This window comes from Fonsecaea nubica (assembly GCF_001646965.1).
Source record: "Fonsecaea nubica strain CBS 269.64 chromosome Unknown Scaff148, whole genome shotgun sequence".
Taxonomy (NCBI): domain Eukaryota; kingdom Fungi; phylum Ascomycota; class Eurotiomycetes; order Chaetothyriales; family Herpotrichiellaceae; genus Fonsecaea; species Fonsecaea nubica.
The window spans coordinates 32,204-43,813 of NW_019173821.1; the positions used below are offsets into that span (position 1 = coordinate 32,204).

Sequence of the window (11,610 nt, forward strand, 5' to 3'; positions counted from 1 at the left end):
GAACGAAGCCAGACTTATCATATCAATCAAGTGCACGGATGTACCTGTCCATGGCTACCTCTGTCACTTGCGCCCATCTCTAGGCCACTTCCCGCCGCGAACTTGAGTCTCGTCGCAGCCTGATTCTCCATCTCGATCTCGACCCAACCACTATGGCTACCTCCATGAATCCAGTCGACCTTTACCACGATCCAGCCCTAGATTTCCTGGTCGCTCAAAATACCGCGCGCAATAGACAAAGTGGCTCAGGTCGTCGAAACAGCGGAGGACAGGGCAGGCGACCGCTTTCTCAGAACCTGGAGAATACATTACAACCCCTTCCTGCTGCGCCTGAAGTGCCTCGTGGACCTCCCATCTCCTATCGAGGCCTCGGCCAGGGCGGGGATCCCGGCCTACAGCGCTCTTTCTCCCAGAGAGCTAAGGGCAGACCCTTCCATAGAGAAGCGTTCGAGGACTTGGAGGATGAATACCCTGAGGAAACTGCCAAACCTAAACAGCGTATAGTATCCGAGCCAGTGCGCCGGGAACCCATACCCAGCGTCTCTCGAAAACCCGCACCGCCCGATGGTTTGAGACTAAACACTGCGGACCTCAATGGCTCGAGCGCTGCAGATCCACCGGGAAGGAACACTGAGTCAACTCGCGAACCCTCCTACAACGAGCCAAAATCTGATCAGAAGGCTCGTCGGACGTCTGAGACTTCGCGCCGAGTGGATGAGCCTGTGTCGTCTGTCAGCAGATCGAGTGCTCTCCGAGACGAAACTCATAGAAGGGATTGGGCCCCAGATCGCTCGCCTCTACAAAAACTGGAAGTCACTCTGAATGATATCAGCAAGGAAGAAAAGCGCGCGAGAGTGCAGGAGGCTGAAATGCTTCTGCGAGAGCGTGAGCCAAAACCAGCTCGAAAGGCTGTGGGAGCTCCTCGAGGAACTGGTCTGGTGTCCATACCCGCTGCTTCTACCACACGCTCTGCACCAAAACGGGAGCGGGCAACCGATCAGGAAGTGCCAACCCTAGAAGATGCGGTTCTGGTTCGAAATCTTAGCACCACTCAGAGACAGCGTTTGCAGCATAGCACAACTGTGGACAGTCATCGGCCTGACGTACGAAGCCTTTCGGGAGAAGGCCATCCAGCATTTGAGTACACTATCTCTAGCCCACTACAACCGGCTAATACTTCTCAACGCCGCCAGTCAGGCAGCAAGAATCGGCGAGTCAGTGAGCCAGCTCAAGATGGACCGCTCGACTCACCTCGTGTAGCGAGCGAGGAAGTCCCGGTCAAGTCGGAACGGGTTCGATCAGGAAAACAGCGTGAAACACAGCAGGTGGGCGCAGAGGTTGAGCCTTTGGGTGGGCAAGCAGGGGCTCGCACAATTGATACTCAGACTGCACCCCTCCCGGGAAGGGACGAGTTTTCAGAACGACAGAGAAATGCATCTCACAAAGCAGCATTGGAGAAACTCACTGGGGTGTCAGACCCCGTCAGACTCGGGCGAGGTGGCTCACAGAGACTTCAGAAAGCTCCACCAAAAGACGTGGATGAGAGGATTTCTTCGGCGGGCAGGACACCAAGCAGGATACCTGTGCCGACTACAACAACAGCTATGCCAGCTCGCAGACAGGAACAACACAATCAAGGTGCCGCTGATCTAAGAAACGATATATCGCAAATACAACAGCAACCACAGACACCACCAATAATAGGCTTAGGACATCAGTCTTCACCGCACCCAAGCAGTCCTCAATCACCTCCAGCGAAGCCAGTAGATGTGATACGCCAAAGACAACGAAAATCCAGTGTGTCCTTCAAAGAGCCGCTCAACAATCGACCCGTCGATGAGTGGAAAGAAGCCGGAACAGCCAGGCTTACAACCATCGACTTTTCTACTGAGCCACTGAACCCAGCGGACAGGGGAAAGGCTTGGTGGGAACAGACAGCGGCTTCATCAAGCCGCAGACGCAGCAGATCTGCGAAAGTGGCAGATCAGCCAGCAGGTGACCACATCGACGATAAAACCGCCGAGTTCAAGCCCAATCTCTATCTTCGGTGCGGGCCTTTGCTGCGCTACAAGGGCATGAGAAGACAGAAAAACGAAAGTGGAGAGGAGCGTGAATTTTGGCGAGGAAGTGTCCTTATTGTGACCCAGAATTCTCATTCTTCTTACGATCCCGCGCCGATCTTACGTCTGTTTTGCAAGCCACAGAAGTTGCTGCCTCCGCCGCCCCACCACGTTACCACCGATGAACTTCAACCTGAATATGTTGACCCGATTGCTGGCTTGACGAAGCTCTCAAGGACCGGGAGGGCGTTGTATGTTAGACCCGTGGACCATCTGGAAGAGGGAAAGGATTTATCACAGGTCGAAAACGACGACGGCCTCTTCGAAAGCTCTCCTAGCCCGCTGGAGCATAATGGCCCGCAAGGTCTAGTTCCATTCTCTAACAACCGCAATCTCGACACGGACGGAGAAAAAATAGGAAGATATCAAGAAGTGGCTGGGGCTCGACTTTATGCAGATCCAGACCGCGATGTGACCTTTTGGCGCTTTAATCTGGAAATAGAACTCGCCAACGAGCAACAACACATTGCTTATCGCATCAATCGTGGTCCTTCGGTTGGTTTCTGGGTGCCGGGTCGCGGTCAGACCATGCACATTATGTTTCATTCTTGCAACGGGTTCAGCCTCTCCGTCAATCCAGACAGCTTCAGCGGACCTGATCCGATGTGGAGGGACGTTCTCAACACACATCAGTCACATCCATTCCACGTTATGATAGGTGGCGGCGACCAGATATACAATGACCGTGTCATGCTCGAGACCGAACATTTTGGCGAATGGACCAGGATGAGGAACCCAGCTCATAAACATCACGCCCCATTTACACACGAGATGAAAGAAGAACTCGAAAGCTTCTATCTAAACAGATATGCCCTGTGGTTTTCTCAAGGCCTGTTCGGTATGGCTGCTGGCCAGATCCCGATGGTGAATATCTGGGACGATCACGACATTATCGATGGCTTTGGCTCCTATCCGAATCATTTTATGGAGACGCCAGTATTCTCGGGGCTTGGTAATGTGGCATTTAAATATTACATGCTCTTTCAGCATCAGAGCGTCCCGGAAGAGACCACCGCACATGAACCTAGCTGGGTCTTGGGCCGACAGCCGGGACCGTATATTAAGCAACTCAGCAGAAGTGTGTTTATGCACATGGGGAAGCATGTTGCATTTCTGGGCCTTGACTGCCGCACGGAAAGAAAGCGCAGTGAGGTGTTGAGCTTTGATACCCTGGATTTCGTTTTGGACAGATGCCGTAAAGAACTCATCGAAGGAGAGACAAAGCACCTCATCATCTTGATGGGTGTTCCCCTCGCCTATCCTCGCCTGGTTTGGCTGGAAAACGTCCTCACCAGTCGACTGATGGACCCGGTCAAGGCTTTGGGAAGAGCCGGGATCCTGAAAGGCAGCTTTCTCAACAAGTTCGACGGCGGAGTTGAGATTCTCGATGACCTCGATGATCACTGGACTGCAACCAACCACAAGCATGAGCGTAACGATTTGGTCAGAGACCTACAAGATCTTGCGGCGGAAAAGTCCTGTCGTATCACTGTTCTGAGCGGCGACGTGCACCTCGCTGCGATCGGCCAATTTCATTCGAACCCGAAACTGAAGATTCCAAAGGACAAAGATCACCGATACATGCCAAATGTAGTATCCTCGGCCATCGTGAACACTCCACCATCAGACATGTTGGCCGATATCTTGAACAAACGGAACAAAGTACATCACCTAGACCACTACACGGACGAAGACATGATCCCTATGTTCACGCATGATGTGAACGACAAGAAACGGAATAACAAACGATTGTTACCTCGACGCAACTGGTGTTCGATCCAGGAGTATATTCCAGGCTCGACCCCTCCTCCTTCGCCATCCGAAAGTTCGGCAGTCTTCGAAGATGAAGATTTCGAGCAAAGTCCAGAAGCTCGCCCTCGACGATTCTCCTTCACCAAGACAGATGTAAATCCGCGAGCTCTCATCCGCCGACTCAGCTCACGAAAAGCGCCTCCTACGTCGTATCGTGACGCAATTTATGATCAAGGTCGTTCGGCCTCTCACGATGGGACAACACGATCTGAAGGGCCGACGTTGGCCCAAGACCGAAACGCGAGCGGCTCGCGACAAGCCTCAAGCGAGTTTCAGGCTCTTCCAAGTAGACGAGCTTCCTCGTTTGACCATACATCTGGCGGTGTACCTGTGCGGCCAGGCACATTCAAACGCCGTCCTACCAATTTCTCAGAAAAAGCCGCTAGGAAAGGAAACGTACCCGCCATCGACGCCGAAGGTAATGAAATCGATGTCAATGATCATGTGAACCTGGAAGACGGTCTCGATGTAGTCTTGAATGTTGAAGTCAATCAGAAAGACCCGTCGGGAATTACTGTGCCTTACAGGCTGCTTGTTCCAGCTCTTTGGTACGACGGTAGCTCTGACCGGGAAAAGCTTGACGAGGCCAGTGGAATGCAAAGAAAACCCACTCTATTGAACAGATTTGGCATTGGTAAGAGGATGCCAAAAGCCCCCGGCAACCAAGAAGAAGATTGGGGCCAGGAGGAAAGCGATGAGGACTATGCAGAAGATTCGTATGCCCCGAGAGCAGGAGCTGCACCTCGTCGAAGATTTAGTCTGTTTGGGAGCCGCCGACAAAGGAGGGAAGACTACCCGAGCGATGACGAGGATGACACCGAAGACCAACCTCAGGTTCAGGCCAATGGAACTGGACAATCTCAACAATACCGCCCAGAGAACGGCACTCTGGGTCATCACCCGGTGTCACAGCCCCCTAATGCTGAATATCAGATGGTGCACAACATGACCAGTCCCCCGAATCACGACATGCTATATGACACCGACAATCGGCCACCAGCAAGTCACAGTCTCGAGCCCGGTGTCCATTCCAGCGTCCGGCGCTCCTTGACGATATCTGGCCGTGGTATTCAAACTCGTGGGGGCGGAATGCCGGTGGGAAATACCGGAGGCAACCACTCTGGTCAACAGCTCTCTTCCGTGCAAGCAATGGAAAGAGGCCAACCTCCTGTTGCTCCATCGTCAGCGGCGTTCGTGACAAATCCCCGTGGTGCTCCGGATAGGCCTCAGCGCCGCCTCAGCAAACAGGAACGCGTCCTAGGAATCTCACCCTCTGAGCCGCAACCCTACGGGATCCCACAGAAATTGAGAGGCAACGGCATCATCGGGCGAGATTTCAGACAAACATACGACCAGGGGGATGAATTTGAGGCCCCTCCCAGGAAGGGATATTCTGGTATAGAAGCATACAAAGAGCCGAGGCCACGACGGACATTCAGTCTAAAAAGGGCGCGGAATTGGTTTGATGGGAGATCTCGAGAGGAGGAATATGATTGAGGGTTATTTGGAAACAGGTGGAAGAGTGTCAAACCTGGATATCCAATCAAGTGACTGGCTCAGGCACCTTGGAGGCGACTACCAATGCGTGGGCTGGTCTATCTGCATATGGCGAAGCTTTCAGTCGATTCTCTTCCCCTTCCATGGTCGGAGTGTTTTGCGAATATTAAAAGCATTCAGCGTTGGAGCCTTGCATCAACATGGTCGAGATTCGCTACGAAATTTAGTTCTTAATGACATTTGTCACCTTCATCCCACAGTCTGACTGCAGATTTATACTCCTCATTCCCACGAGGGTTTTCTAGTCCGAAGAAATGGCGTCTTCACCAATCATCCATCACGTTGGAATCACACGGTCGCTTTATTGTCAGTTCCCTCGACACAGGCGAACAGGATGACAGGATCCATCACGCGGCAGGGTCTCGACCTGGATTCTTTGTGTACAGCTGAACCTGCCCCTCGTTCTGTCACACGTCCAGGTGTCAGATGCAACCAATAGCAGGCCACTCTTTCAGCCAGCCCAGAGATATTTCTAGGTGCTCAGGCATCCGTCTTGCTGGAGCTGAACTTTCGCCAGCCTGATGGCAGATTCCGTGCGGTGAAGATGGGAATTGCCATCGTATATGCGGGCATCTTTCTTTGTTCAAGGTGTCGAGCCACTGTTCGGCGTGTTTGATGTATAAGAAGCTGACCAGCTTCCTTTCCTCGCTGCTGCTGGGTGCTGAGTGCTGCTGAGAGCTACAGGAACCTTTCCCTTTTCTACCAGAGCATTCACTTTGACACAGAGAGTCCATATGGGCCGGTCACCTGCAAATTACAAACGTCTCATTGTGGTAAGATGACTGCTTGAGCAGTGCTGTTTCATGGCTCAGTATGGATAGGGCTAACGGCGACTTGCAGCTTTGCGATGGTATATGCTGTCTCCTCCTCCAGACCAATACTCTGTCTCTCGACGAAAGGGGGCTATTCTCACCCCATTACATTTCCGTTGATGATGATGATGTCGAACTCAGAGGCTGACTCTCATTTGTTTCTGTAGGAACGTGGCAAAGTATCCTGAATACCAGCGATCCCGGCCATCCAACCAACATTGCCCGCTTCGCTAGAGCCATCAGTCCTGTTGCTCTGGTCAAAGGCCAGGATGGTGTAGAACGGGAGGTCGAGCAGATTATCTACTATCAACCTGGTGTGGGAACAGGAATCGGCGACAAGATCCGCGGCGGTGAGACCTTGCTCTGTTCTCTTGCGTGACACCACAAGCTATTTGTCGTGCAAGTACCGGCATGGACAGGTTCTGATTGACCAAATAGGTGTCTATGGCGCGGGACTGTCTGCCAATATCCGGGCGGCCTATGCTTTCTTAGCACACAACTATGACCCCAATCCCGGAGACGAGATCTTCTTCTTTGGCTTCTCCCGTGGTGCCTATACTGCCCGGTCCATTGCTGGGTTGGTGACCAAGCTTGGACTCCTGACCAAACGCGGCATGGACTGGTTCCCGCAAGTCTACGAGGAATACTACAAGGATGCATCCAGCAAACCCGATTTCGACTTTTCTCCCACCCTCAAGAAGTTGATCGGCAACGACGTGAACGAGAATGCAAAAGAAGCGATCAAGATCGTCGGGGTTTGGGACACTGTGGCGTTTCACGGACAGGGATTCGGTGGCGAAAAGATCGAATTCCACAACGCCGAGTTGTCGACCAAAGTCCAATTTGCATATCACGCCCTGGCGCTGGACGAGCGCCGCATCCCCTTCATCCCGACACTGTGGCAGTGGCCGAAGGATCCCAGCAACGGGTCGCAGCTGTACCAGCCCAAGAAAGGCCCCGGTCTTCAAGTGATGAAGCAGGTCTGGTTCTCCGGAGTGCATAGCGACATCGGTGGTGGCATGGATGACCCTAGAGGGGCCGACATCACGCTGGCCTGGATGCTTGCCCAATGCTCCAAGGACAAGAAACTGGCATTCATCGACGAGGACCCCGAACACCCGGACGACCCGAATGAATACTACCTGCTGGCGGACCGACTCAAGCCCAACCCGAACAAGACCTGGAGTCAGCTGGACGGCGAGCTTGCCCCCAAGCCCGGCACCGGCATCATCGGCGCCATCAAGGACACATTCGGCGAGATCATCATGGATGATCGTGAGGCCTGGCCGATGGAAAACACGTTTGAACGGATTCACCGCTCGATCCACGACCGCAACTTCGGCAAATGGCCCTGTGGCATGCTCAAGGGCACGGACCATGGCGGTCTCTGGGCGTTGGCCAGTCCTAGTAAATATGGCAAGGCTCTTCCGGAGTTGGAACGCGATGAGGAGGCCGATGCGATCGAGGACAAGTATCGTGGGAGAGTCCGTGCAGCTCCAGGGTTGAAGGGCGGTCCTGCCATACCGAAATTGTAGAGAGGACACATGGCTTAGCGGTGACTTTAACAAGACGTTTGCGAAACGGAGAAATCCCCAATTCTTTTGTCGTTGTGCTGTGTGTGTGTATGTGTATGTGTACGTCTTGGAAACGGTTTCTATATAAAAGCATCGATCGAGCCAGGACTCGCACTTTTGTTCCAAACCCACCACCACCACCCACTTAAATTACTTTACGGGGTACACCCAACGATTCGCTCCGTTCCCCCCCAAGTTCCCGTATGCAGGGGGTCTCGTGGGTTTCATTTTCCGCCCCCCGCTAAGAGACACGGGCGACAAGGACCTGGCGAATCTGGCGAATAATCACCAGTAAATCAGGGATTGATTGGTTGCGAAATGCTTTGTGAGGCTTGAGGGCTGTGTCAGTCGCAGACCCCCCTACATGCGTGCAGCCGCCTGATCAAGTCCCTCGAGGTTCTTCATATTGATCTCGTGTCTCTCTTTATTTTGGTTTCTCTCGTACATACTCTTTTCTTGTTGACAACTTAGGTAGAGGGTCTTGTAAGGTATCTGTCTTCGCCGCCCTCTCTTCGTCAAGCAGGGTCGCCATGGCGCAGCCTCAGCCTCAGCCACAACTTCAACCTCAGCCTCATCCTCAGCAGGTATACGACCTAGACGACGACGCCGCGTTCAACACGTGCGAGGCGAGACTGCAGCACGCAACGACGGAAAACTTCATCGTCAGCTTCGACAGCACCGAGGCCCGATGCGCCGTCGATATTGACCGCGAGGCCGCCCTGGCGTGGCTCGAGCAGCCCGACCGCCGCAACGGGAGCCAGAGTCAGGCCCTGTGGATGAACTTTTGGGCCTCGGAGTCCCAAAAGCCCATCATCGAGGAGGTCGCCAAGAAGTACGACCTGTCTCCACGGCTAGCGGGCTTGTTGTGTCAGGCCATCACGTCGCCGAGTCAGGACCACGAGAGAGAGAGAGAGAAGAAGAGCGTGGTGGGTTCGACCGACTGTGAGGATAATACGTCGCGGTCATCCACCTCTGCGCGGCAAAAGATCTCGAAAACACCTCCACCATCATCGGCGACGACCGACGTCGAGAAAGGCGTGCCTCTTCATCACTCGACGCCCTTGTTGGAACACCAACACCAACAAGCAGGCATCGACCCGAGGGATCTGGAGGGCTTGACCTTTCACAGGGTGGTGAGGAATCTATGGCATTTTTGCTCCGTCGACTTTGGTCGTCGGTATATCTACATTGGCTTCAATGCATTGTACTCTCTGCCTAGACCCAACAAGGACACAGCGACTGCGGACGACGACGATGACGACGGTGGTGCACCTCCTGAGGACGACGCTGCCAACAACACGTCACGACACACAGGAAAGGATAGCAGCAAGCCGCCGGGCCAGAGGATATGGTCGTCGCTATTGATCTGTGACGACGGGACCGTCGTGTCTGTGTTTGAACGCCCGCCACCCCACGAACCGCACCACGTGTCCAGACGCAACGTGCTCAACGTCTTCCACCACCTCTCCAAACAGCACAACAAGGACAGCTCGCGCGACGCCCTCATGAAGGTGCGCGTGCGGTGGAACGAGTATTCCTCCTCCTCCGCCAACACAGCAGCTGGCTACGACCCCAAGGAAGCGGCGAGCCTGTTGTTCTACTACCTCTTCGACGACTGGGTGTCGACCTACAGGCTGATTGCCCGGCTGGACCACCCGTACCGGCGCGAGCTGGAGGAGATGCAGCAGCTCATGTTCAAGGCGGCCGACGTGTCCCACGTCAAGAAGGTGCACGAGATCGGCACCCAGCTCACCGTCCTCAAGCTCATGTACGAGAGCTACGAGTGGATCGTGTCCCGTCTGCTGCACAGCCAGCGGCTGGCCATGGACGCAAACAGCCTCCTGCTCCAGCCGAGGGGCACGTTCCACGACCACAACCACGATCCCATGAAGCTCGGTCACCACACGCCCACGTCGCAGCTGGCGCCGTACGAGGAGGGGTTTTTGGCCGATGACTCGAGGTCGAATGTCAAGTTGAGCTTTTCCGCCGTGGCGCGTTTCGAGCGGCTTCTCGGCCGGATTCGATTGTACGCGCTGACCGAGATCGACGAGTGCATCAAGCAGAAGGAGTCACTTGTGCTTATGGTAAGGGTGTTTTCCTTATCCCTCTCCCTCTCCCTCTCTCCCTCTCCCTCTCTCCCTCTCCCTCAATATCCGCCGCTAACGTGAACGCAGAACTTCAACCTGGTGGCCTTGAAAGAATCCCAGGCCGTCGAGCGGCTCACCCGGACCACGATCCTCCTGGCAAAAGCGACCATCCTGTTCCTGCCCGTCAGTCTCATGACCGCCTACTTTTCCATCCAGCTCCCCGAAATCGCCGAAAAGTACAGCCTGAAGACGTACTGGCTGAGTTTCCTGGTGGTCAGCATCCTTTCCATCCTGTTCCTGGTCGTCTTTGGCGTCACGACACACACCCTCGAAGGCCAGACCGTGTATCGCTCCATCACGAGTATCGTCGGTAGGGCCATTTTTGACGCCAGCAAGAGGAGGAAGAGGAAGACGCAATGAGGTGGCTTTGTCAGTCGGCATCGTGTCCCCCCGACGGCCAGGGGAGCATTGCCTTCTTGGAGCTATCCCACCTATACACTCCGCCGTCTCCGACATTGTATCGGTAGTAGTTCTCCGTGCCGGCTGGAACCATGGCCCGGCGCAAGGTGATGTTGATTCGACCTCTGTCGGCCTCGCCGCCCTTTCGCTTCGGGATGCTGTGTAGCCAGTTCGACTGCGTGGGGCCTCGCATCAGGATCATGTCGCCACTGGCCAGGGGCAACTTGATGTCCTTGGTCTCCAGCTTCGGCTCGCCGTCCCGGGGAGGTTTATGCTTCATCAGGAAATCCCTCTTTGCGCCGAGCGTGAACGACGCGATGGCGGGTTCGGGGCCGAGGAAACGCTCGTCGTCGCTGTGGAACGAGATGCTGTCGCTTCCGGAGGCGTAGTAATTCACCAGGCAGAAGTTGTACTGGGTGTTGGTGTTGGCTTCGGTCACTCTGCGGAGCAGATCCAAGCACTCCGGGATCGGCCGTGGTTTGCATTTATACTTGTCCCTGCGCACGGGCTTTGACGGGTCCGACGCCTCGACGATGCGCGACCGCGACTCGTCGTTGTCATCACCGTCCACGAAGCGACTCGTCTCGTCGATGCCAAACACGGTGGTGAAGCGCGGCGTGTTGATCAAGGTCTCCTTGCCGAACCGCTTGATGGTGTATCTGACGCGGTAGAAGAAGAGCTCGGCCCGCAGGAAATTGAACACGTCCCGTTCGATCGATCGCGGGATGAACGGCTGGAAGTACACCAGGTCCAGGTGTGGCTGGTCCCGGATCTCCCTGCCCTGGGCCGTGACGAGCAGTTCGATCTCCGACACGACGTGGACGGGCAGGTGAGGGATTGGCCAGGGATACGTGGGGTGGTTTGTCGTTGTCGTCCCTAGCACAGCTCTCGCGGGGGAGTCGTTGTCTGTATCTGCCGGTTCTTGGATCGGATCATTAGCAGCGGTGCGTGTTTTTTTGTTCGGCGTCGAGCGAGCAAAGTATGTATCGAGAGTGCGCTTGGCCATTAATATTGAGTTTCTCGTTTTTCTCCTTCTGAGGCTCTGTCTTTCTCCCAAATCCCTACCTCGATTCCAAGACCTCTCGATCTTGTACTAATTCGATGAGCGAGGGTCACTATGTACCCGGGTAGAACATCTGGTTTCGCACTGGAGGAGATGAGGGTGGGTGGGTGGTGGTGGTGGGAGGGA

General features: G+C 54.7%; 3 protein-coding genes across 3 annotated transcripts; 2 read left to right on the forward strand and 1 right to left on the reverse strand.

The window, feature by feature from the left end:
• Nucleotides 1-152: 152 nt before the first annotated feature.
• AYO20_11352 (hypothetical protein) lies at nt 153-7,836 on the forward strand (the record flags this gene model as incomplete). The annotated part of the gene is made up of 3 exons (XM_022649604.1): nt 153-5,328; nt 6,469-6,651; nt 6,740-7,836. 3 exons carry the CDS (start codon nt 153-155, stop codon nt 7,834-7,836), a joined length of 6,456 nt encoding a protein of 2,151 aa, XP_022494428.1.
• Nucleotides 7,837-8,405: 569 nt separating this feature from the next.
• Nucleotides 8,406-10,336, forward strand: AYO20_11353 (hypothetical protein; the record flags this gene model as incomplete). The annotated part of the gene is made up of 3 exons (XM_022649605.1): nt 8,406-9,959; nt 10,050-10,213; nt 10,297-10,336. The coding sequence occupies 3 exons, from the start codon at nt 8,406-8,408 to the stop codon at nt 10,334-10,336; spliced, it is 1,758 nt and encodes a 585-aa protein (XP_022494429.1).
• A 56-nt stretch (nt 10,337-10,392) lies between these two features.
• AYO20_11354 (hypothetical protein) lies at nt 10,393-11,427 on the reverse strand (the record flags this gene model as incomplete). The annotated part of the gene is made up of 1 exon (XM_022649606.1): nt 10,393-11,427. The coding sequence occupies one exon, from the start codon at nt 11,425-11,427 to the stop codon at nt 10,393-10,395; it is 1,035 nt and encodes a 344-aa protein (XP_022494430.1).
• Nucleotides 11,428-11,610: the final 183 nt, after the last annotated feature.